Source organism: Silene latifolia, chromosome 4 (assembly GCF_048544455.1).
Source record: "Silene latifolia isolate original U9 population chromosome 4, ASM4854445v1, whole genome shotgun sequence".
NCBI lineage: Eukaryota > Viridiplantae > Streptophyta > Magnoliopsida > Caryophyllales > Caryophyllaceae > Silene > Silene latifolia.
In genome coordinates, this window is record NC_133529.1 from 15,627,562 (window position 1) to 15,653,813 (window position 26,252).

Genomic DNA, 26,252 nt, shown 5'->3' on the forward strand with positions numbered 1-26,252 from the left:
GAGCTCTTTTTCTCGTGTAAGCTCCTGAATTCGGCATTCTTCCTTTAAATTTGCGTAAACTTCCCCAAACCTGCATAAAAACACTTGCAAAAATATCCCAAAATACCAAATACGCAAGGTAACAGTCTATAGTCTCTATCTACGCTAAAAACTGTCTGAATTCTAATTGTCCTAATTAAAAGCAATAAAAGAAATTCAACGGAAATTCAAAAATTGTTTATACAAGTTGGTACACGGGGCATTTCCCCACTCACTTCCCAAAGCAATTCAGTGGCCTCTCGGAGGGCTCCTGACTGGAGGACGTCACCTCAGCAACATTGATCGTCCTCTTCAGCTTCCATGAGCTTGAACTTGAATCATTAGGAGGAGAATAGTTCACATCCACATATGCGCGAACTTTTCTCATCCTTGCTCCTTTCTCACCGGCTTTAACACTATCACTCCCACTTTGACTGACATTAATTGCACAATTCCCTTTGACAGCTCCTTCATTGTTTTCATCTCACTGCAGAAGGAAAACAGATTTAACTTTCCTCCTTTTTGCTCTCAACCTGAGGCGGAGGGGTCACAATAGCGCCACAATGCTTCAAATTTTCATTTGGAGTGTCAATAATAGGGTCAATAAAAGAGAGGGCATTGCAAGGCTGAGCTTGCATGGGAGCCCTCTGGAACTTAGACTGATGGAATATCAGCTCCTCGTCCCCAACCTGAAAAGTCAATGTCTTGCCCCCGATGTCTATTACTGCACGGGCAGTAGATAAAAATGGTCTCCCTAAAATAATAGAGGTATCATCTTCGGGGATGTCAAGTACAACGAAGTCAACGGGAATAAAGAACCTCCCGATCTTAATAGGTACGTCTTCTATTACACCTAGTGGCCGTGATATGCTACGGTCGGTCATCTGAACCGTCATGTTGGTGTAATTAAACTTTGTCAAACCAAGTCTCTTAGCCATAGACAGCGGTAAGACACGCACGCTTGCGCCAAGATCGCATAACGCGTTATCAATCAAGTGGGTACCAATATGACACGGAATCGAAAAACTACCCGGCTCTGACTGTTTGGGAGGTAACTTATTCTTAACTAGGGCCGTCCCTACCTCAGTCAAGGCTACCGTCTCATTATCACTAATGTGCCTCTTACGCGATAAAATTTCTTTCATAAATTTAAGGTAAGAGGGTACATGTCGCCGATTCGGCGAATGGCACAGTGACCTGCAAGCTTCTCAGGATCTCGGTAAATTTGCCAAATTGTTGATTAGCTTTAGTATTCTGCAGACGCCTCGGGAAGGGAACCGTGATGGTATCTCGAGTCCCTTGTTTCTCTCTTCCAACGTGTCAGCCGGATTAAGCACTGTATCCTTTGGACGCTTCTTTCCTCTCGAACGAGGTCTTTCAGGCGATTTCTCACTCGATCGAGCACTAGCAGGCTCTCGATCAAGCTGTCCGTTATCCATACTACTCGATCGACCAAAATTCCCATTCGATCGAGTAGTTTCTTCAACAGCATCACTCGATCGAGTGGAAATTTCACTTGATCGAGCAGTTGCATTTTCCTGTTCACTCGATCGAGTAGAAATTCCGCTCGATCGAGCACATTCTTCACCAAATCTACTCGATCGACCTCCAGAAACTAGTCGATCGAGTACTTTCTTAGCCGTCAGCTCAATTCCTTTGACAGAACACTGTTCATTAGCTATTATTTCCTTCCTCGGGTCTGATTTCAACACTTCTGGTCCCTCATATGAACGACCGCTTCTCAAATTAATTAAATTTACCGTCTCATGTGGATTTTTGTCAGTTTGTGACGGTAAATGACCCGGTTTCATTGTGGACTGGTTAGCGGCTAACTGGGCAACTTGAGTTTCAAGTGCCTTGATGGAAGCATCTTTTTGTTGGTCGCTTAACTTCCACTGCTTTGTCAAAGACTGCAACATAGTCTTCAACTCACCTATCTCACTTACCCCACCAGAAGACGAGGCACCTTGATTAGGTGTAGGAAAGGAAGGAGGCTTCTGAAAGCCTTGTTAATCTTATGTGGAGGGACATATGACTGCTGTTGGTGCGGAGAAGGGGTAGGATTAAGCACATTTTGACTAGTCCACCTCAAATTGGAATGGACTTCCCCTTGGTTATTATAATAGGAACCCCCTCCTTGCCTGTATTGTTGAAAGGCAAGGACTTGTTCCTTCTTTGTAAGACAGCCAACAGCAGTGTGACCGTCATTGCTACCACACCTCTCACATGTTACGGTCTCCCCTCTAGTAAGAATATGGACCGTCTGAGGCTCCCCAGCAGAATGTAACTTCAACTTATCAAATCTAGCATTCATGGCTTCCAGCTGAGCCACAACTTGCTTATCGACTGCATGAACTGTTCTAATACCATCTCTCGGGTTTCCATATTCAGCACTGTGGTTCGCCATCTCTTCAATAAAGGCGCGTCCCTTATCATCGTCGGTATTCTCTTGGAATCTCCCATTAGATGACGCATCAAGTATGGCTCTATGATCATCATACAACCCATTGTAGAACTGGTTAGACAGAAACCACGGGTCAAAACCATGGTGAGGAAGAGACCTCACCAACTTCTTAAAACGGGACCATGCTTCATAGAGAGTCTCATCAGGTGCCTGCTTGAAACTCGTAATCTTTGCCCTCAGCTGATTGGTGCGCTGAGGAGGGAAATATCTCTTATAAAAAGCAAGAACAAGGGTCTCCCAGTTTGTAACCCCCGCGGCCGTACGGTCCAAAAATCGACCACTCCCCAGGGTCGCATCGGTCAAAGAGAAAGGAAACAGAACCTCCTTAATCTTGTCTTGAGTTACCTCCTTTGTGGCGGGGATAGTAGAACAGTAGTCCGTAAAGACCTCCATATGCTTCATCGGGTCTTCACCTGCCACACCTCTATAGAAATTTCTCTCCACCAAATTGATATAGAAAGGACGGATGTCAAATGTATTCTCATCCTTAGTCTGGAGATTGAAACCTTTAGGAATATACGATGCTTTAGGCTCCGAGTGACTAGCAATGTTCGGCATCTTTACTGGTTGATTGGCAGAAATAGGAATGTCTTCTTCTAAAGACTGGTCTTCTGCGAAAAGAGAATGATGTAGCTCTGGCTCGAAAGTACTCAAGTCTTCCTTTCGTGATTTTCTCTGCAGACGGAGTCTATGCCTGAATAGTCTCTCTGGCTCTGAATCAGCTGAAACTAACTCAAACCTGCCTGACCTGGGCATAAACAACACTAAAAGAAAATAAGTAAGAATTGCCTCAAGGAATAAAAATTCCCTGAGACTGATAAAATAAACGAAACAAAGACAGATAGGGCAATTGCCTCCCCGGCAACGGCGCCAAAATTTGATACGTCTGTCGTGTACCTATCAAAAATAAACTACCTAAACTAACTATATAGCTAGGGAAGTCAGGTCGATCTCCTCAGGGAGGCAAGATATCTGTAGAAGTCCGTCTATTTGGTCACAACTAGGGGGGTTGTTTAAATTGGTTTTCTAAACTAAAAGGTTCAAAGGAAAGAGAAACAGAGATAGAGCAATAAAGACAGGAAAATAGAATTAAACTATCAGATAGAGAAAGGACATGTCAGGATTTTGGTTCACTACGGTAGTCCAGTGACTCAACTGTAAACAACTTAGACAAATTAATGCGAGACGGATATGGAAAGGTCCTTCCGGTCCACTTTCTACCCTAAACTTCCACTAACTTAACTTCCGTCCTCGTCAGGGTAGTCTACTATTCATAGCAGGCCTATTTAGTCCAATCTTCCGATCCAAGATTAATTTTAGCCAGATTAAAGGGTGACTCAGAAGCGTGCACTCAACTAAGTCTGTAAAATACAGTTAAATTGCTATGGTGACAGAATCTCACAATTAATTAATCTAAACTATTTACTACATCGTCACATTCCTACCGTAGATCCCCTAATCCCAACATGAATTAGATTTAGCTACTCATATCACTATTAATATTATCAAAACTAACAACAAACAATGAACTAACAATAAACATAATGAAATAATAAATAAAGTGCATAAAAGAGAATTAGGGCAGAAAGTAAATGAAGCAAAACAAGGAATTAAAGCAATCGAAATAGAGATTATTATTAAGAAAGGAGAAAGAGATTAAAATCGTGAGAATCCGGCGTAAAGAACGACAAAATCCAAGCGAATTAACCCTAAAGACAAAGTTACAGTGAAGGATGAAAATGATAGATGAAAAACTGAGTAAAAGTGTCGATGATAATAGAATTCGATAGCTAATGACCTAGTAACGTAATGCTTAAATAGAAAATAAACTAAGTCCAAAAGCTAAAACAAGCTTACGGGCTAATTAAAGCCCACGCCAGCAGAAACCACTAGATCGAGTAGAATAAATCCACTCGATCGAGCAAAACACCAGAAAATCTACTCGATCGAGTAGATTAGTTACTCGATCGAGTAACCTCTCTTTTCAGCACCTCTTGATCGAGTAAATAACTGCTCAATCGATCAACTAAGGCCATAAAAACCACTCGATCGAGTAATAAAACCACTCGATCGAGCCTTCTTCCTTCAAATCAGCCCAATATCGTCACCGACTGCCTCGTAAATCGTGCCTTCACGCATTCCAATGCAGTATCTCACTCTGGAAAATCCCGTCTCCTCTAAATGCATGCAAAAAGGACGAAAAATGGTACGATTCCACTACTTTCGCGTTCATTTCTACAAAACGGACAAAACGAACCAAAGTAGCCAATTCGGGGCATAATAATATGTAAACAGTACAAAAATGCATGGAAATACGTGCTAAAATAGGCTGGAAAGACAATACAATATGCACGTATCATCGGGTTTAAACACCCATTTCTCAACACGTTTTATAACGTTTTGTAAATAGTCAGAACACGACATACAACCGTTGGTTGACTCGCGCCTAAACAGGTCTTTCATTTCTCATTTTCAAAACCAGGGAGAGGCCTCTTATACCGCCGGTTGGCTCGCACCTCATGTAGCCGTCTGGTACAGGGCATGTTCTCTTCCAGCATTAGTCTAGGACGATCCCGACTCCAGTTAACCCGGATATAGGACGTATCAGATGACTATTTGCTTATTCAAAATCATATTTGCAAAATGCCTTATTAAGACAAATGGATTACGTTATGCACCCTAAACCTAATACGGTAACTGGATGTTTAATTCCCGTCTTGCATGCAAATTAATCATTAATCCAACTCGTTATCTTATACTTGATACTTGGATTAAATCAACCGACTTAGAAAGCTCTCACATGTTAGGTTTAAATTATTGGATGCGCATTCATGCATTTAAACCGTTTTATCAACTTTTGCATTCAACCAACCAAGATCGATCAGTAGAGGCCGCTACCGCGGGCGGGATTGGGTGTCTGATTAAAGGGCTTCCCAATACGTACCTTCACCTCTTACTCAGAAACTTTGGATAGTGGACGACCTTATCCAGGGCGTACGAGAGTCATTCTAGAGATAGGATGCTAAAGAGGGACGATTTCCTTATCTTTAGTACCTATGTCAAACGCTGCTTTGTGCTTCGATTTGACCGAGGTATAAAGTGGATTTTGAACGGGTTCCAAGCATCCACAAATGCTTGGTGGCGACTCCGAACATCTCTAATCGTTTCGAGACCCTTATCGAGACGAAACCGACCGATCTAAAACGATTCGGTCGAAAGCATTTTTACGCCGCCGAGCGTGGCTTTCAATAGACCGCTGCATGTCCACCAGATCGGCCTGGCGTACAGGTGGCCCGTGACTATGGATCGGTAGGTGGCCCCAAATCCAAAGACCGAGACGTGGCCCATGTGCCACAGATTGGCGACTCCACTGGGGAAAACTAGGACACTTACGTCTTTGTGATCCCTATATGGTGAGACTCGAACGAGGTCTTGGTTGGAATGCATTAATTGATATTACGGTCACGGTCGGGTTCCTTGTCCGAGCCCACAACCTAACCCTTTTCGACCAATTGGCTCGTCTCGTCGGCGTGAGTTTTCTCATCCCCGCGTTTCGAATCCCAATTGAGTCAAGCATACCTTTGACGTTACACATTTATGTTTCGTCAAAGAGCTCTCATCACTTTCGAGCACGAGGCTAGGGCACCCTCCTTACACATTTTGTTTGGATTGGTATCCCTCTCGCAAATCGGGGTTTGATTGCTTGGTGTGTAACCCACCCTTTTAAGCCAAAACCCGTGTCAGCATAATGCATAATATAATGAACTGTGAGTGCTTATTTGCTACTTGATCATAAGTCCTTCCGAGTCATTTTCAAACTTTCAAAAACACCTTTTTGCGCCGTTATAATGGCCGTTTCAAACCTCGGTCTTTCGCTGACCGTTGCACGCCTTTCTAGGCCGTCGTAATGACGATTTTCAAACCCGGTTTTTATAACCATTTCAACACGCCTTTCTAGGCCGTCGTAATGACGATTTTCAAACTCGGTTTTTACAACCATTTCAAATCACTTTTTTTTACGCCGTTATAATCGCCGCGTCTAGACACGGATTTTAACCCGTTTCGCGCCGACAATGGTTCTTTCAAAACCTGAGAGAAGCACACACCCTTTTCTCGAGACACTTTCGAGATCCCGAGGACCATACACCGTCCCCGAGACCTCTTCAAACATTTCAAACCCGATTTTCAAAACATACAATTTTGAATTTCAAAATCCGTCTTGGGAGACAATACACTGTTTTCCGAGCCGGTTCAAACCCAAACCGTCTTTTGCAAACAAACTTAAGACAACCCTTTTCAACTAACCGACTTGCGGAGATCTCTATCTTCGGAAGTCGTCCACAAAGCGACGAATGAATCTTTTTGAAAATTTCTATTTTCGAAAACTTCAGTCCACCATTCCAATTCCGCCTCGTGTCTACCGAGTCGAAGCAAACGTACTTATGGGTCTTTACTTATGAGACGTCTCACTACGAGACCCGTCCAATGGCGTCGAGCCGTCATGTTGGACTCACGTCAAAAGTTCGGTCAACACCGTCACGTCATAAATCGAGTCAGCACCGAGGAGCTACACACGGTCACCCTCGTCTTTATTAGGTCTGATCTTTGTCTCGTCCTTTGTGTTGTCTGCGTTCAGTCTTGGAACTATGTCGGATTAAGTTGTAATATGAGCCATTTTTCTGCCTCAGAGCCATGGCCCCGTCTTCAACTTCGTCTGTCAACCACAACAACAACGATAACAACAGAGATGTCACGACTGATAAGCTAGCCAGCCTGCTCACCGCTCTTAAGGTCACCCTGGATCGCGTCGAGACCCGTATCGACGCCCTGGGGAACAAGGGAATTGGAGAACATAATACTCCACCTCTGACTGAAAGTGAGAAGAGGCTGAAACTCTTGGAAGAACAGCTCCTAGCCCGGGGCAACAATATCCATCTTGAGAACAACCGAAGATTTGAACCTGTTGGGGATCAATTACCTGACAACTTTACCCTAACTGATGTGCCTAAGTTCAAAGGAGTGGAGGACCCGCTCAATCATATACGTGCTTTCAAAGACTACATGGCCATTAAAGGGGTTAAACATGAACTTTTTACCCGGATCTTCCCATCCTCCTTGGAACCGATCCCTCGCCAATGGTACTACTCCCTTGACCCGAAGAACCTTACTACCTGGGATGAGGTCGCAGTTGAATTTGCCAAATAATATGCCGACAATGTCGAAATCCAGGCCAATATCCCTACTCTCGAAGTGCTAACCTAGAACGATAAGGAGGGGTTCACCGAGTTCTTGACCCGTTGGAGGAGGGTGAGTACTTAATTGGTCAGTAAGCCGAGTGAATCAACTTTGGTGGAAAAGTTCGTCAACAATCTCCGCCCAGTGTATGCCAACTTACTAAGGTATCAAAATATTAAGACCTTCCAGGATCTGCAAATTCTGGGGACACTCATTGAAGATGACCTCCGGAAGGGTGTCTTAGCCAAAACCACTGGCAGAGGCTACCAGGGATCCACATCAACCGGATCTCGCCCTTACGGCCAAACGAACAAAATTAATGAGGTCAACCTCGTTGAACCATCTGCTAAGAGAGCTGAGCGCCCCCAGAGAGTGTTCACCAATATAGGGTCAACTTATGCGAGTGCTCTGAAGAGGCTCATGGACCAGGGGAAGTTACAACGATCGGACCCACCCCGGATCCGGCCGATGCTAAGAAATCCCGCTTCTGGAACCCCAATGCTTATTGTCAGTACCATCAAGGGAAAGGGCATGATACCGAAACCTGCTTCAAACTCAAGCACATCATCCAAGACATGATTGAAAAAGGGGATTTACCTCTACCCCCGCCTACTAAGCCGAACAACAAAACGAGCCCTCTGGGAATCCACGCCATCTCCGACGATGAGCCCACTCTGGACTGCTCTCACCTCATCCTGCCAGTCGATGATGAGGTGAATGCCTTGGAAAAAGATCCATCAGACGGGGTGTTCGTATTCAGTGCCGCCACTATGCTCACCATGTTTTAACAGGTCGAGGAAGCCATAGCCAGTCTCTCCGAAAGGATCACCCGACTTGAAGATGCCTACCGTCGACTTATCTTCAATCCTCCACCGCCGCGCCCAAGGGAGAGTCCCCCGAGCGCCCAAAACTACCCACACCAGGATGGATTGCTCCCGCGACCATTCTGGCATGCACCTCATGAAAATCACCCTCATAAAAATCACCCTCACAATAATCACCCTCACAATAACTACCCTCATAAAAATCACCCTCACAAAAATCACCCCCACAAAAATATCCCTCACAAGAACTGCCCGCCGAGGAATACCCCTCCAAGGTACCCTCGAGACTCTGAAATTAATGGCATCTGGAGAGATGACGTTTAGGATGTCTATATCATCCCAGGGAAAGAGAAATGGGCGAAATAAATCGGACACCTTACCCGATCCGGACGCCCCTATCAGAACCCGAACAATCCAACGGTCATTCTAACAACGAATGACCAAGTCATCCTGGAAGTAGTCACTCAACCAAAGGCTCCTGAAAATTTGATCCTCAAACAACTTCAGAAAGCAAAAGCCGAGATCTCAATTTGGCAACTAATCGCAACATCTTTTGAGCATCGACGGGCTTTGCTACAGGCCTTGGGAAAGTTAACTGTGCCCTCCACCTCTTCCCCAGAAGAAATAGTGGCACATATGACGAGGGATGCCACTGATCTGAACAACCCAGTCGTCTTCTCTGACGAGGATATCCCTCCATTCGGAGCCAATCATAACCTAGCCCTGTATATCACCGTACAATGTCTCAACAAGAATGTACCCATGGTCCTTGTGGATGATGGATCCGCGGTGAATGTCATCCCTCTCAAGACTGCTCATAAGCTGGGTATTAAGGAAGATGATCTGGTCCCACAAACCAAGGAGTACGCGCCTACGACGGCACTCGTCGCAAGGTCGCAGGGCTTCTCACTTTGACTGTCGCAACCGGACCACTGGAAAGGCAGACCAGTTTTCAGGTGGTCGACGTCGACGCCTCTTTCAATATGCTCTTGGGATGTCCCTGGATTCACGCCGTCAAGGCAGTTACCTCGACTCTGCACCAGAAAATCAGGGTCCCCTTTAACGGGAAAACAATCACAATTCCTGCTTCCCCGATCAAAGTTGTCATGAGAAAGGGAGTAGCCTCCCAAGCCATTGAGGAGGATGACAATGAGATGTGGGGTTTCCAAGCCGTGAATGCCATAATTGATGAATCAACACCCTTTGATTGTGACCCATTTGCTAACCTCACAGTCAGCCGCATCATGATGCGCCAGGGTTACTTCCCGGGCTTACCCCTCAATCCACTGAAAGATACCTTGCCTCCCTTGAAACAGGTAAGGTCCCCAACATTCCCTTCGGACTGAGATATGAACCTACCGATGAAGATATCCAGGAGATGAACCTCCTAGTTCGAATGCGCAAGAAGCACGAAGTTATCCTCCATCCCTATCATCTGACCCTCAACGGATACTTTGTCCCCGAGGGAGAATCGGAGCTCTACCATGGTTTTCCGGAGCCGATCTATGACTCTGTGGCCAAAGCCAGGTACCCGGGAGTGGAAGTCTTCCAGGACTGCTACTTCATCCCCGACAACATCGAAGCTGCATCAACTGAGTCTAAGCCGTCACCATGCCTCGACGGACAAGCTGTCACTCTCCTCTTTGGGGAAGATAACATCAAGCACCTCGACTATGAGGACATCATCAACATCGCCCTGAAGGACAATCAATTTGACCCAACCGCCTTGATCTCCGAAACTGACCCGGAGAAAGCTATACAAGGCTAGAGGAAGACCGTCAAGTGGACCGATCGCCAAGGCCGCATTCTCAAGATCACAACTGGAGAAGGCCATATGTTCAAGGAGGGAAGTGAAGAAGGATCTGAGTCTGAGTCTGAGTCGGAGTCTGAGTCTGTCATAACTCCTGATGTCCAAGTCAAGGTCCCCTTCCCACTGTTTTATCACAAGGTCATGGCTGATTCAGAGGCTGAATCTACTAGGGTCACCTCCACTCCCATGAAAGGTGACAACCTGGAGCCTGTTCCAGGAGCCACCTCCTCTGCTGTGTCGCCTCTGACTGACCATGAGATGTCTGTCCTCTCCGAGCTTTTCGCTCATGTCAACTTAATGAACGCTAAGTTTGCTTATGACTCGTCTCAATTTAATCGCAATGCATTACGAATGACTATGAGGAATTTAACTTGAGTGACTACCCACCTCACTTAGCCAAAGAACTTGACAAACGGGAAACCAGAACCCCCATCATTGAGGATACCGAACCTATTAACGTAGGAACCAACAACACACCTCAAGAACTTAGCATAGGGACAACCCTGGACCCCCCGGAAAGACAACAGTTCATTGACCTCCTCCACGAATACAAGGACGTGTTCGCCTGGTCCTACAAAGATATGCCTGGGATTGACAGGGAAATTGCAGAGCACCGGATACCCATTAAGCCCGGAGCCAAACCCATGAAACAGAAGCTACGCCGGATGCGTCCTGAATGGGCCCTGAAAATCAAGGAAGAAGTGGACAAACAGTTCAAGGCCGGTTTCATCAAAGTGTCTGAATACTCTGATTGGGTGGCCAACATTGTGCCCGTACCAAAAAAAGACGGAAGAATTCGGGTTTGCGTCGACTTCAAGGATCTGAACAAGGCAAGTCCTAAGGACGACTTCCCTTTGCCACATGTTGACATTCTGGTAGACAACACGGCCGAACATGCTCTCCAGTCATTCATGAACGGGTATGCCAGATACAACCAGATTAAAATGGTTGAGGAAGACATGCACAAGACAGCATTCACTACACAGTGGGGTACATATTGCTACACGGTCATGCCCTTCGGTCTCATCAACGTTGGGGCTACTTATCAAAGAACTGCTACCACTCTCCTACATGATATGATGCACAATGAGGTAGAGGTGTACGTCGATGATATGATCGTCAAATCAAGAGAACGGGACGGCCACATCAGCGTCCTTCGGAAATTCTTCGCTCGTCTGCGGAAATATAACATGAGACTAAATCCTCAGAAGTGTGCATTCGGGGTCACCTCCGGAAAACTCTTGGGACATGTCGTCAGCAAAAGAGGCATTGAGATTGATCCAACCAAAATCAAGGCCCTTCAACAAATGCCTCGGCCTAAGAACGAGAAGGAGATTCGGGGATTTCTCGGTCAGGTTCAATACATCTACCGCTTCATTGCCAAGCTCACCATGATTTGTGAGCCAATATTCAAGAAGCTTCGCGCCTCCGATCACACCGATTAGGACGACGATTGTCAAAAGGCCTTCGACAGGATAAAGGAAATCCTATCTAAGCCTCCTATTCTCATGCCACCTCAACCGGGGATTCCTTCAACCCTATACCTGACTGTTACAAACACAACCATGGGAGCTATGTTAGCATAAACAGTCGGCGGCGAAGAACGTGCCATCTACTACATCAGCAAAAAGTTCATTGAGTACGAGACGAGGTATACCCAACTGGAGAAGACATGCCTTGCCCTAGTATGGTCAACAAAGAAGCTGCGGCATTACATGCTCAGCTACACGGTCCACATCTACTCCAAGATGGGCCCTATCAAATACATCTTCGAAAAACCCGTACTAAACGGAAGGCTGTCTAAATGGACACTCATGCTGTCCGAGTTCGATCTAAAGTTTGTACCCCTCAAGGTTATCAAGGGAAGAGCAGTCGCCGATTTCCTAGCTTAAAATCCCGTCAACGAGGACCCAACGACCGACACATGGTCACTTCCTGGCGAGGACATCCTTTGCGCCGATTCCGACGCATGGGACCTATACTTCGATGGCGCATCTAATCTGAGAGGCTTCGGGGTAGGAATCCTCCTAATATCACCGGAGGGAGAACATGTCCCGATCTCAGTCAAACTGGACTTCGCCGTCACCAACAATGCCACTGAATATGAAGCATGTCTCATCGGCCTACAAGCAGCCATCACACTTGGCATCAAGAGACTGAGGGTCCACGGCGATTCCTCGCTCATCATCAATCAGGTGTCCGGATCATGGAAAATCCGGAGTGACAGCTTAGCTCCCTACCGAGCAAAGATCAACCAAGAGGCCGAGTTCTTCGACCAAATCGATTACTTCCACTTGTCGCGAGAGTAAAATCAATTTGTTGATGCCGTGGCAAAACTTGTCGCGCTCGTCAACATACCTGACGACATGACATCGATGCCCCTATGTGTCGAGAGAAGGAGCGAGCCAGCTCACATTTGTGCCATCATCGATGACGAGGAAAGTCGTGATGAACCTTGGTACCAAGCTATCCTCAACTACAAAACCAAAAACGAATTCCCTCCCAACTCTGATCAAAGAGGACAAAGAGCCATCCGTTTACTTGCATCACAATTCGTGATAAACCAAAATCAACTATACAAAAGAACACCCCAAGGAATTCTCCTCCTTTTCATTGACCATCACAAAGCCAAAAAAGTCATGGGAGAGGTTCACGACGGAGAATGTGGTCCTCACATGAGCGCAATGATGCTTACCCGGAAAATCATGCGGCTAGGTTACTACTAGACCACCATGGAAGCTGATTGCCGTAACTACGTCAAACATTGCCACAATTGCCAAATCTTCGCCAACATACAACACATACCACCATCCCTTTTATACACCATGACGTCACCCTGGCCATTCTCAACCTGGGGCATCGACATCATTGGGAAAGTCAACCCGGTAGGCACCAAGGGGCATTGCTTCGTCCTCGTCGCCATCGACTACTTCACCAAATGGGTGGAAGCGCAGTCATACGCAGTCTTGACCGCCAAACAAGTGGCCAAGTTCATCCAAAACAACATCATCTGCAGATATGGGGTACCCCATGAAATCATCAGCGATCAAGACTCTCACTTCCGGGCGGAAACTTAAGCTTTGCTGGATAAATACAAGATCAAGCGACATCGATCATCCCCCTACCGTCCCCAAACCAACGGAGTGGTGGAGGCAGCTAACAAAACTCTTGTCACCATTATCAAGAAAATGCAAGACAACTACCGCGATTGGCCGAGCAAACTCCCATTCGCGCTCTGGGGATACCGAACCTCCATTCGAACACCGACAGGCGCCACACCCTTCTACCTAACATATGGTATGAAGGCGGTCCAACTGGTAGAGTTAGAGGTCCCTTCTCTCCGCATCCTACTGGAGAGTCAAGTCCCCGAGGCAGAATGGACTCGTCGAAGGTACGAACAACTCACTCTTCTAGACGAGCGGCGACTCAACACCTTGCACAACGTCCAGCTATACCAACGACGTATACAACGGGCATTCAACAAGAGGGTTAAACCTAGGAACATCCAGGAGGGCGACTTGGTCCTCAAGTCAGTTCGAGCACCGCTACCCGTCGATCCGAGGGGAAAATTCAAACCTAACTGGGCCGAACCATACCTGGTCAAGAAAATACTTTCGGGGGGCGCAGTGAGGCTGAGTGACCTAGATGGGGAGGACTTTACAAACCCGGCCAACCAGGACCAACTCAAGAAATACTACCCTTGAACCATAGCAACCAACGACCTAGCCTAGTTTTACAACTAGCAACCACCTCAACCCTTTTCAAGTCAAGTTCCTCAACACGTTCTGATTTGATATTACATGTTTAATCGAGTCTAAGTTGCGATACCTTGCCTGTTTCAAAGGTCCTTTGATCTATCAAAGGAAACATCCATTTGCACTAAAACAAAAAAAACCTGAACTACGAGCATGGTTTGATTTCACCTCTTCAGATGGATACGTAGGCAGTCCCTCTTATACCTGAGGGATACAACCACAAAACCCAATCAAATTTACAAAACATTTCGAACTACGATCATGGTTTTATTTCACCTCTTCAGGTGAATACGTAGGCAGTCCTTCCTTACACAAGGAGGATACAACCATCCCCACAATCAAAAACAACCATCCTCACAATCAAAAACAACCATCCCCACCAAAAAAAAGAAAGGGAAAACCATTCCCTTTCCCCACAAAATGCAAAAATAAGCCTTTCTCCCTCCCTACAAAATACTACTTTCCCAAGTGCAAATGTTTAGGACGATTCAAGTCGAATTGCCCTTACAAAATGGATGAAAGAAACAAGCGTTCACAATTTTCGACACGAGCAATCCTCTTATTTAATTAATAATGGGAGGTATTACAATTCCAACAACAAATAAAGCTCGACGAGTCTACAACTTGTCAAAAGCTAAGGTGCCGACTAAAACACCTCACATAATAAAACTAGCACAAAACACACAATAACTAGCTATTACAACATAATAAAACTCACAACAATAATACAACATAATAATAAAACAGGTAATGGAGGTCTTCACTCTTCCATTCTACCCTTGCCTTTTCCCTCGGGGTACATCTTCTCCTTGTTCTTCTTGTTGGCCCGCCTAGCATGGATTCCTCCTCGGAACGGATCCTCAACGGATCTAAGACGGCGACGGCCTCCGGTCTAGCACAAGACCCCGTGTTCGACCCAAAACGAGCCAATGCACGGCTCACCATACTCTTGGGACCCGAGCTTCTCCTCTTCGGTGGTCTTATCACATCAGGACTAGCTCCATCGACATACTCCTCAAAGAAGGCACGGTTGGCCTTGCCAACCTCTCGGTACTTCAAATCGACAACCTCATCCTTACGAAATTTGGATCTCTCTTCCAAGGACGGAGCACGTGACCACTTGACATAAGCGAGAGTCACCCATGTCGTGGCAACGGGATTTGGTACCTCCCAAAGCGGCCGAGTGGCCCACCACCTCTCGAAGATCTCCACAAGCTCAGAGTTCCGGAAGAAATTCTCTTGGACAAGGGTATCTTGAGCGGGCACCTTTTGCTGACGCCCCATTTGCCTCAAGAGCCTTCCGGGATAAATGAAGGAAGCAACCTTCAAACTCACCACCATCAAAGAGCGAAGACTAGCACCCGAAGCGGGCAACCCCTTGAAGGACCTCAAGTGCCACCACGGCACCACCCAACGGATGTGAGGACCGCCCTCCTCCGCCAATCTTGCGGCCCAATAAGCCTCGGTAGAAGCAAAACTATCCGGGTACAACTTCTTCCTCATGGTAAGGTGACGGAAGGAATAAAAAGAAGGGTTAACCGGAGGCTCTACATACCTTAGCCTCTCCAATAGCCACACTTGAAGGATCCTTGGGGACCCGAATGAAGGAGCTTCACCACAAGAGCCTTCCTTGTCCAAAGCTTGGATGATCTCCCCAAGCACCAACCATGATGGATCTCTACCATGCTCCATTTGCTCAATCACATGAATAAGGGTCATGCTACCATAGCATTTTGGCCCCTCCTTCTTCAAAACATCAACAAAGACGTACACATGGACAAGGAAAAATGCAAGAGTCCTTCTCCTAGCCACCTCCGAGACATTGACATCTAATCGGTTTGAAAAGATGTTGATGAGAGCCAACATATCCACACCACGTGGAGCAAGAAGAAAGTTGACTTGACTTTTCGACAAACCCAACATGGAACGGAATTTCTCCTTGTAACACAACCGAGTCGGAGGAAGCACCGGAACACAACCCGACCACCCACCAATGGCTCCAACTTCTTCGGCAAGAGGACAAATCTCACCTTTCGGGAAAACGAAAACATGATGTTTCGAATCCCAAAACCAAGAACATGCTTCAAGAAATGAAGGTTGCACCTTGACTTGACGGAGCACCAACAATTGACCAACTCCCATGCAAATGAGTTGATATTTTTCGGGAGGCGACAAATCCCGACACCATTGTCGCAACACATTCTCAAAAGCATCCATAAAATATTTTTGTGGAAGAAGAAGAAGAGGTTTTGTAGAGATGTTTTTGTGTTTCAGATGATGAATCAATGAAGCGCAAACGTCCCTATTTATTGATCAGCGCGTTTTTCAGAAAAGGAGGAAAGTTGGCTTACATCGCCAGGAGGCTCGCGCCTCTTTGGGCCCTCCCCGGGATTCCCGCTGTCGACTTGTCTCTTTCAACTTGTGTTTTCTCCTGACACCTCAAACCTCCCGCCAGGAAGCTCGCGCCTCTTCGGGATGATCCAGGACATTTTGTGTTTCCTCACACTCACATTTCCTTATTTTCGCGTTTTACGAAATCCGACACGGTTTCCATGACGCAGCTTTAAACATACGGATTTTTCTTTCTTTTTTTAAGGGGGGAAGGGCTAGTCGCCTCGACCCGCGATGGATCGTTTCTATGTCAGTCGAAATTCCGAAAATTTTTCGCTTTTTTGCAATTTTCCATCCAAATAAAAATCGAAAATTGATAACACGACATCAGTTTTCCTCAAAATTCAAGCACTCACAAATTCGAGTCTTGACCTCAAAAATCAAATACACTCGCAAAAATGTTTTCTAAAATTCATCCGTGCGGTTTGAGTTTGAATTTTTCGAGTCACAAATCAATTTCAACAATTCCGACGCAATTTAATTCAAGACATGGGTTAATTGCTCGATTTTCAAGTCAATTCCTTTTGGGAGTCCAAACGTGACGACTTGTCGCAAAAATTTTCAAAATTCAATTCAAATTTCAAAAGTCAATTTTAACTTCAAGTCATCTTGGTTAATTTTGTTTTTCAATCAAATGTTTTACGTGTTTGCGTTTATGCATACGTGCTACTTGTTGCCTGTTTTTCTACACTAACGATGCAGGAACTGGTGCAAAGCAAAAGGAGAATTGACAGCCGAAAGCGCTCCTCCGAAACACAACACAAAAAGCCAAAAAATCACAAAATGAACCACAATCCAAAAACACATATACAAACCGCCTCACGCAAAATACGTCGACACACGTTTGATACGAACAACTGACCGAACAAACAGGATCCAATACAACCGTCTATCATACAGACACTGGCCTAAGACAACCGTCTATCATAAATACACTGGCCTAAGACAACCGTCTATCATACAGACACTGGCCTAAGACAACCGTCTATCATACAGACAGTGGCCTAAGACAACGAACTGGGGGCTATCCGCCACCTACCGAACTAAGCACTCCCTACCCTTCCAATCAGAAAAGAAAGGGAGCAACATAAGGAACCGAGGAGCAACAACGGAAGCAGAGGTGGTTACCATGACGGCAATACCTCGTTCCTGCTCCACGACAAAAATAAAGACAGTGTCTTGCTGACTTCGGATGATGAGGAGGCCAAGAACCATGATGCGATGCACCACCCCGGTGCTGACCCCCAATCATCAGCCATCCTGTCTATGAGCCACAATGAAAAGGACAAGCCGGCCATATCAGCCGCCTCTCCTCCTCTACGGAAGCGTCCTCCACCACCGCCTCAAATCCGGCAGCCTTCTCGGTCACTGCAGCCCCTCCAGGATCATTCTCCTCCTCCAGTACCTCAACAACGGACCCCATAGGTCCCAAATGGTACCATGCGATCAAAAGAAACAACAAACAAAAAACGTCAGCCGAAATTTCGGCATTATGACGCCGTGAAATGGACAAACCCAAAAACAAAAAAACAACAACAACCTGCAAAACAAAACAAGGGCAATCCCGCCTAAACCCAGCCAAACAAAACAGCAACAAAACAATTCACAAAAAAAACAAACAAACACAAAAACGACTCGCCCCTCTTTTCAAGCAAAAGACGAGTCGAAACCAAAAAAACCGGCATTCCAAGACCCATACAAGGTCCGCCAACAAACCAAAATGCATTCCCAATACAACAAGGAATTTTTCCACGGCTCAAAAAGCAATTTATACGCCAATTTGAACGCAAACCGGTCAAAAATTCAAAAACGAGCGTAAAAAGGCAAACGTGATTTTATCACGCTTCAAGGTGACCTAAACTACCAATAAGGTCCATTTCAAGGCAAACTGACTTAATTCAAGCTCAAACAGGCGCTTATTTTGTCAGACATAAAACCGTCACAAAAGGCAAAAATTCCAATTTTGCCCACAATACCCAACAAAGGTCCATAAATGGCAAATACGGGTTTTTCCAACTACAATGCAACCTAGTGGGACCCACTACCCAAGCAAATAAACTTGGCATTGCGAAATGAGACGGTTTCTCACCTCACTCACGTTTTTCGAGCATAGGGAGCGGGAACGGGGACCAAAATGCAAACTAAAAACACCCTTATACTCCTAAACAGGTCTCTAACCTAATGCAACCATCAATTTCACTCAAAATGGGCTCAATCAAAAACGCCCAATTCGATTTTTTAGGGTAAAATTCTGCCCTAATCCAATTAAGCTAAAGACCAACAAATTTAAATGGATTCAAGAGGAAATACATACCTTGAGATGACATGGTTGTTAATGGCACGAATGGAAGTAAGCTTGAGGACCAACAATGGCGTTCTTAAGGTTTATTTGGTGTCGAAAGGTAGAAGACGAACGGGATTGAAATGCAGCCTGAACTCGCGTCTTTTACAGAAAAAAAAGGGAAGCCCCTTTGATTCGCAAGATGGCTCGCGCCTCAATCAGGCGTCCTCTTGCTTTTTCACCGAAATTTGGGCTTTGGCCCAATTTCCCATGTTAAACTTCGAATTTTCATTGACGATATTGAAAATCGTCATTTTCTCAAAGACAAAACAACAAATAGTGAAGATTGAAATTCGCTATTTTCGAAAATTTCAGACAAACGGCGATCAAAACCACCAATTTCAAAAATAATAGTGAAATCAAAATTCACTATTTTCCTTCAAAAGTTTCAAAAATAATAGCGAAAATTCAAAATCGCTATTTCTTCAAATTCCAAACGACGACAATTAGAACCGTCAATTTCAAAAATAATAGCAGAATCCAAAATCCGCTATTTCTTCAAATTTTAAGCGACGGCGATTAAAATCGTCATTTTCAAAATAATAGCTGGAAATTAAATTCCACTATTTTCACCACACATGTCAACGGCGGTACATAAACCGTCACTTCAATTAATAGTGAAGATTCCAAATTCACTATTTCCATCAAATGTCAACGGCGGCACATAAACCGTCACTTCAATTAATAGTGAAGATTCCAAATTCACTATTTCTTTCAAATGTCAACGGCGGCACATAAACCGTCACTTCAAACGTAATAGCAAAATTTAAAATTTGCTATTTCTCCAAAATTCAAACAAACGGCGGCACATAAACCGCCACTTCAAAAAACGAGTAGCGAATATTCCAAATTCACTATTCCTTCAAATACCAGCAGGGGGCTTTCTCACGGAACCCGCTCGTTTCAAAAACAGTGATAGTGAAGATTCAAATTCACTATTTCCACAGCGGCATCACGAGTTCGCTACTTTCGAAACAAGCCCATTTGACGCGGCCATTCTCATTCAAGTTCACGGCGGCATCACGAGTTCACTATGTTCAAACAAGCCCATTTGAAGCGGCTATTCTCACGGTCCATTAATCGACCGCCTCAGCCTTTGTCCGCAAACACTCAAGGACACATCCTGAAGATGCCTCGTGTACATTTCCTTATCACAGCTGGCGAGCCTTTGTCCGCAAACACTCAAGGACACATCCCGAAGATGCCTCGGGTACATTTCCTAATCACAGCTGGCGAGCCTTTGTCCGCAAACACTCAAGGACACATCCCGAAGATGCCTCGGGTACATTTCCTTATCACAGCTGGCGAGCCTTTGTCCGCAAACATGCAAGGACGTATCCGAAAATGCCTCAGGTATGATTCTTTCTTGTGGCTGGCGAGCCTTTGTACGTAGTCTAATGGACTTTAAGCGACCCACACGGATAGTCAACAGACTCTAAACTATTCCCGACGACAGGTCCTTGGCTCGTACCCTCGAGTCGCCTTGGCGTCACCCTTCCCGACGGCGGGTCCTTGGCCTGAATCCTTTCGAGCCACCTTGACGTCGCTTGGGTCTCCAGGTTGTAATCTTCGATTGACCTGGGGGCTCTACTTTGACTTTCGCCCTGTCCAAGCCTCAGTCAAAGTGGCGGCTCTGTAGATACCCAGTATCTGCTGAGACTCCAACAAACACCCGATGATTGTCGGACTACAACATGTTTTAGAATCGCGGCGTTTGATCGACAATTTGTGTACAACTTTACGTCGTAAAACTTAAAACGATTTCGAAAATAAAACATTTCAAAACATTTCAAAAATACCTGGAGTGTTTAAAGCACGACGACGGGGTCGCAATGACACTAACTAGAGTCAAAACCGACACCAGACCAAAATCCGACTCAAAAATTCAAATCCCGACTCCAACAACGAGTCAAACCGAGTCAACCACCAAAAACAAAACTTTTCAAACCTTCTACCTTAAGTTTTCCCGGATTCATGTTTGGTCAAGTACCAAACATGTGACTACAAAACCTAGGATAGAACAAATCATGATTACGTTTGTTGTGAAAGTGACAACACAACTCGAAGAACCGCGACATGGCTCGCGCCTCTTTGAGCAGCCCAAGTGGCCACGTCGCTCAAAACTCACACAAACACTCATTTCCCTATAAATATCCCTCAAATGCCCCCCATTGGAGAGTTACGCGAGTGTCCGCCCCCTCTTTTCTCCCTTAAAATTCTCGACTCGACTTCTTAAGTCACAATCCGACGCGTATTTACGACCTACCGATCGTAAATACAAGCCTTACACATTGTTTGGTACCATCATCGTGCATTAAATCACTTGACCGACCACTTCGACCACTACACCGTCACTAAACTTAAAACACTCTTTTTACTTACCAAAACGGTTTTAAACCGAGTTTTTTCCGACCAAACGAGTTGTTACACTTACGTCGGTCACTCGCCATAACCAAACATGTAAGTATGAGGGTGTAAAAATCCTCTTTTATTATATTTTCATTTGTTTCATGACCATAACATGCTAAAACATGCATAACATGGTTCAAAACATGGGATAAACGAGCCAAAACCGATTTTTGGCCTAAGACAGAAGCCCCTTAGGTCGCCAGCTTGCCCGCGCCTAAATGGGGTGTCCCGGTCAGAGATCAACCGTGTTTGTTCTCGTCATTCCCCTTTAACCCATTTTCATATTTGTAATCGGTTTTCACCATTTCAAATATTTTCGAACCTTTTTTATGCTATTGCATTTGTTTTAACCATAAAACATTTTTCGCCCTTGGTTCCTCATACCATGACGGTTAAATCCGTGTTTCGGTGATAATATTTGGTAAATGACATTTAAAAGGTATTTTAAAACCTTTTATTTCATTTCTTTACATTTTCAAATAAATGTATTAGTCACCAACACAAAGTCATCCTTGGTTCTACATACCATGCCGGATTTTAATCCGGGTACGATGATGAGTATCGACTAATTACATTCAAATGAACTTAAAACAATTAGTTCATAATCATTTTCAAAACTATTCATGTCAAGCTTGTCAAGTCGAACCCGACATCGAATATTATCAAAATAATGATGATTATTCAAGTCCCGTTCTTCAAATCAACAAATGCAGTCTAAACGACCCCTTTCAAACCAAATCGGGTTTAAACACCCATTTCTCAACACGTTTTATAACGTTTTCTAAATAGTCAGAACACGGCATACAACCGTTGGTTGACTCGCGCCTAAACAGGCCTTTCATTTCTCATTTTCAAAACCAGGGAGAGGCCCCTTATACCGCCGGCTGGCTCGCGCCTCATGTAGCCGTCTGGTACAGGGCCTATTCCCTTCCAGCATTAGTCTAGGACGATCCCGACTCCGGTTAACCCGGATATAGGACGGATCAGATGACTATTTGCTTATTCAAAATCATATTTGCAAAATGCCTTATTAAGACAAATGGATCACGTTATGCACCCTAAACCTAATACGGTAAATGGATGTTTAATTTCCGTCTTGCATGCAAATCAATCATTAATCCAAATCGACATCTTATACTTGATACTTGGATTAAATCAACCGACTTAGAAAGCTCTCACATGTTAGGTTTAAATTATTGGATGCGCATTCATGCATTTAAACCGTTTTATCAACTTTTGCATTCAACCAACCAAGATCGATTAGTAGAGGCTGCTACCGCGGGCGGGATTGGGTGTCTGATTAAAGGGCTTCCCAATACGTACCTTCACCTCTTACTCCGAAACTTTGGATAGTGGACGACCTTATCCAGGGCGTACGAGAGTCATTCTAGAGATAGGATGCTAAAGAGGGACGATTTCCTTATCTTTAGTACCTATGTCAAACGCTGCTTTGTGCTTCGATTTGACCGAGTTATAAAGTGGATTTCGAACGGGTTCCAAGCATCCCACAAATGCTTGGTGGCGACTCCGAACATCTCTAATCGTTTCGAGACCCTTACCGAGACGAAACCGACCGATCTAAAACGATCCGGTCGAAAGCATTTTTACGCCGCCGAGCGTGGCTTTCAATAGACCGCTGCATGTCCACCAGATCGGCCTGGCGTGCAGGTGGCCCGTGACTACGGACCGGTAGGTGGCCCCAAATCCACAGACTTAGACGTGGCCCATGCACCACAGTAATGCATATGACTAAAGTGTCCTTGTACAATTTCTGATATTACAACATTTGCCATTGCTTTTTGGGCCTAATCTTTCTGATTAAAACACTAACCCAATTACACTAACCCAACCCAAACCTAATTACCCTAATGACTCCCTCCATATTACCCAACCCATATGAATTTCCCCCGTAAACCCTAACCCTCCTCCTTCAATACACACCTAGAAACTTCCGTCATTATTATTCACTCAACTCCCGCCTCCCTCTCTCACTAGAAACCCTAAATCTCCCTCTTTTCTTTCTTTCACAGTGCCTTTTCTTCTTCATTCCTTCAATTCCTCTCCTGCTTTGTTCTCTCTCTTTCCTTTATTAATGTCGATTAAAAATCAACTCTTACATTATTCCGATCTTTATGGCTACATTGTGCAAGATACGGAGGATGGGTTTGACGGTTGTGATGTTGATCCTTCTGATTTGTTCAAGATCCCATACATTGAAGTACTTCATCAATCTCATTGCCTACAAAATTCATTAAATAAGATCAAGGTTAGGTGACATCCTTCTTTTTTTTTTAGATCTACGGAGTATTATTAATACGGAGTACAATTGTTTTATGGCATATAACATCATACGAGTAAATTTTTTTGTATTTCTTGTCAAAATTCAAAATCTCTGCTATATACATTCGTTTTCATAGATCTTAAAAATTGATTGTTTTTGGGAGTATTTTCATACTGTTTATAATGTTGTGATTATATTTTTTGTTTCATGCAAAGGAGAAAAAGAGAAAGAAGGAATATGAAGAGGAACACCTGAAGGAAGTGAAGCAGAAAGTGGCTTTGAAGGAGGAAAAAGAGATCGGTAAAGGGGCTTTGGAGGAAGGGAGTCCGGTTGAAGAGAGGGAGTTTGAATCACCTAGTCAAAACTCCCAAGATCCGGGTGATTTAGGGAGTTATGTGGATCTTGTTCTTGAACACGATGTTTTTGTTGCTGAGCCTGACTCACCATGTACAAAGTACATGAATGCTTATCTGAAAAGAATGACTTCAGGACACATTTCTTGTGTGAACATATAGCTCAGTGATAAAAAAAAGCTTAATGATTTGAGAGCTGCCTGCCTTGTCATTCTGTTTTCATTTAAGAATTGATTCCACCATATCTTGTGTACATATGGCTTCAGGAGACATTTCTTGTGTGAACATATAGCTCAGTGATAAAGAAAGCTTAATGCTTTGAGAGCTGCCTGCCTTGTCATTCTGTTTTCATTTATTGAATTGATTCCACCATATCTTATGTACATATGGCTTCAGGAGACATTTCTTGTGTGAACATAAAACTCAGTGATAAAAAAAGCTTAATGTTTTGAGAGCTTAATCATTTTCATTTCAAACATTGCTCATCATAAAATACATAGTCCATTGGCACAAAAGAAATCCAAACCCTAATGATGTTTATGGCTTAAACATTGTATGTTTGCAATGTTTAAGTTATAAACAGTCATCTAAAAGGGATGATTTAAGGCAAGAGGCACACTTATTTCATCTAAGTTTGCATCCTTGCCATTTACATGTAAATGAGTAAGACATTCCCTAACTATTACTTCATCTGCAACTAAATTTCTTGGTAAAGTTCCTGCCAATCTTTGTGCTTTTTTTTCCAGATGTGGTACCTTATAGTTATTGTGCCCTTTTATCTTAATTATCTCCAATATACATGCTTGTAGACTAAGCCAAACAGCACTTAAGCATTGTGCTGGTTCTTCATCCCAAGCTTCCAACACATTGAACACCAACTTATCAACTATGCTTGCTCTCTTTTTTGTTTGCAATGACTGTATTGAGTTAAAAAAAACCCAAGTCTAGCACATTGAGATCTGGTGAATTTGGTGGTTGTTGTGTCAAACTAATGTTGAAACCATTTGAGTTAGCTGCCATTAAAAAGTCAAGGTCATTACCCTTTATATGTCGCTTTGCATTATCCTGCTGGATGATGATTTCCTTGCTCATTGATACTGGCCATTTACTGTGAATGGCTGGGATCACCTTATTTATTAGCATATCCTTAGTCACTTGTTTGTTTATTGAAGCCACTGATTTGGTTTCAAGAGTTCCAGCAGGTCTGTTTTTTGAATTCCTTTTAGCTGGATCTTGGAAAGTAAATGGGAATATCTCTATCTTTCCATCAAACAAAAGGTTACCATCTCCATCATAAATGGGTCTTGAAACTGCAGCCATAAACATGACTTTAGTGATGAAACTTTTGCTTTGACAATGTCTATAAGGATCATTTTCTTCACTCAATAGAAAAAACTTAGCTCCATCTTGTGAGATATAGAACCATTTCTCATTAATATGGACTATATTTCCCATGTCCTTAAACTTCAAATAGTTTGATATCCTATCATAACTCAACTTTGAAAGTGAAAATATCAACCTGTTGAACATGTTCTCATCAGTCAGACTTGAGTGCAATGCTGTTGTGTGGCTTCGAAATTTGCCTTGTTTAACCCAATTGAATATTGTTGTTGTTGAGACACCAATTGCTTCACCAAATGCATGCAGTGATCCCCTTTCTCCCATTGGTGTAGCTAATAATCTGTCTATTGGTACTTCAAGTGTTTCCCTCCCTTTTTTACCTTTAATTCTGGAATACAGCTGCAAAGAATCACCATCTTCTCTTTGACGTTTAGCTTTTTTACCTGTCTACACTATATTTTGCTGCAAGAAAGTTCATTGAGCCTCTTATTGATTTGCCATCCTTGCTATTCTCGAATAAATAGCATCCTATTATATGTCTATCATCATTTGATAGATTTGGGCCACTCATTTTTTTATTAATGTTGGCAAGTTTTTTTTGTATTTTTAGCTTTCTTTTTACTGCTGATATTTTCTCATTGAACTTGTGACTAACGAATTTTTGAAGTGCAGATTATGGCAGAGAAGAAGAAGAAGAAGAAGAGGAGGAGGAAGAAGATGTAAGAGAAGAAGAATATGGAAGAGAAGTTGTATAAATATGTAGTCTAAGTTAGTTTTTGGAAGAGATGTAATCTACTTCACCTGGGAGTATAGTAATCAGAATTTAGGAACCCAAGGTTTTTGGGGGTAACATTTATGACATTTTAAATTTCCCGCTCCTTGTATTTTGGAGGGAAATGAAAAAATTGAAGTGTAATTAATTAACTTAACCTTCTATTAAGCATTTCAGTTTAGAAGCTAACATCAAGTCCTACTTGCATGCTATTGAATACTTTTTCATTCTTTAATGAAAACCCTTAATCCTTGTGCA

At 43.9% G+C, this 26,252-nt stretch overlaps 1 protein-coding gene and 1 non-coding gene across 2 annotated transcripts; one reads left to right on the forward strand and one right to left on the reverse strand.

Moving 5' to 3' along the window:
* The first annotated feature begins 2,558 nt into the window (after positions 1-2,558).
* LOC141654019 (small nucleolar RNA R71) lies at positions 2,559-2,664 on the forward strand. Its single transcript, XR_012547601.1, has one exon. It is a non-coding gene; the product is annotated as a small nucleolar RNA R71 (small nucleolar RNA).
* A 21,804-nt stretch (positions 2,665-24,468) lies between these two features.
* Positions 24,469-25,546, reverse strand: LOC141651116 (uncharacterized). The gene is made up of 2 exons (XM_074458840.1): positions 24,820-25,546; positions 24,469-24,737 (listed from the first exon to the last, which is right to left on the reverse strand). The coding sequence occupies exons 1-2, from the start codon at positions 25,544-25,546 to the stop codon at positions 24,469-24,471; spliced, it is 996 nt and encodes a 331-aa protein (XP_074314941.1).
* Positions 25,547-26,252: the final 706 nt, after the last annotated feature.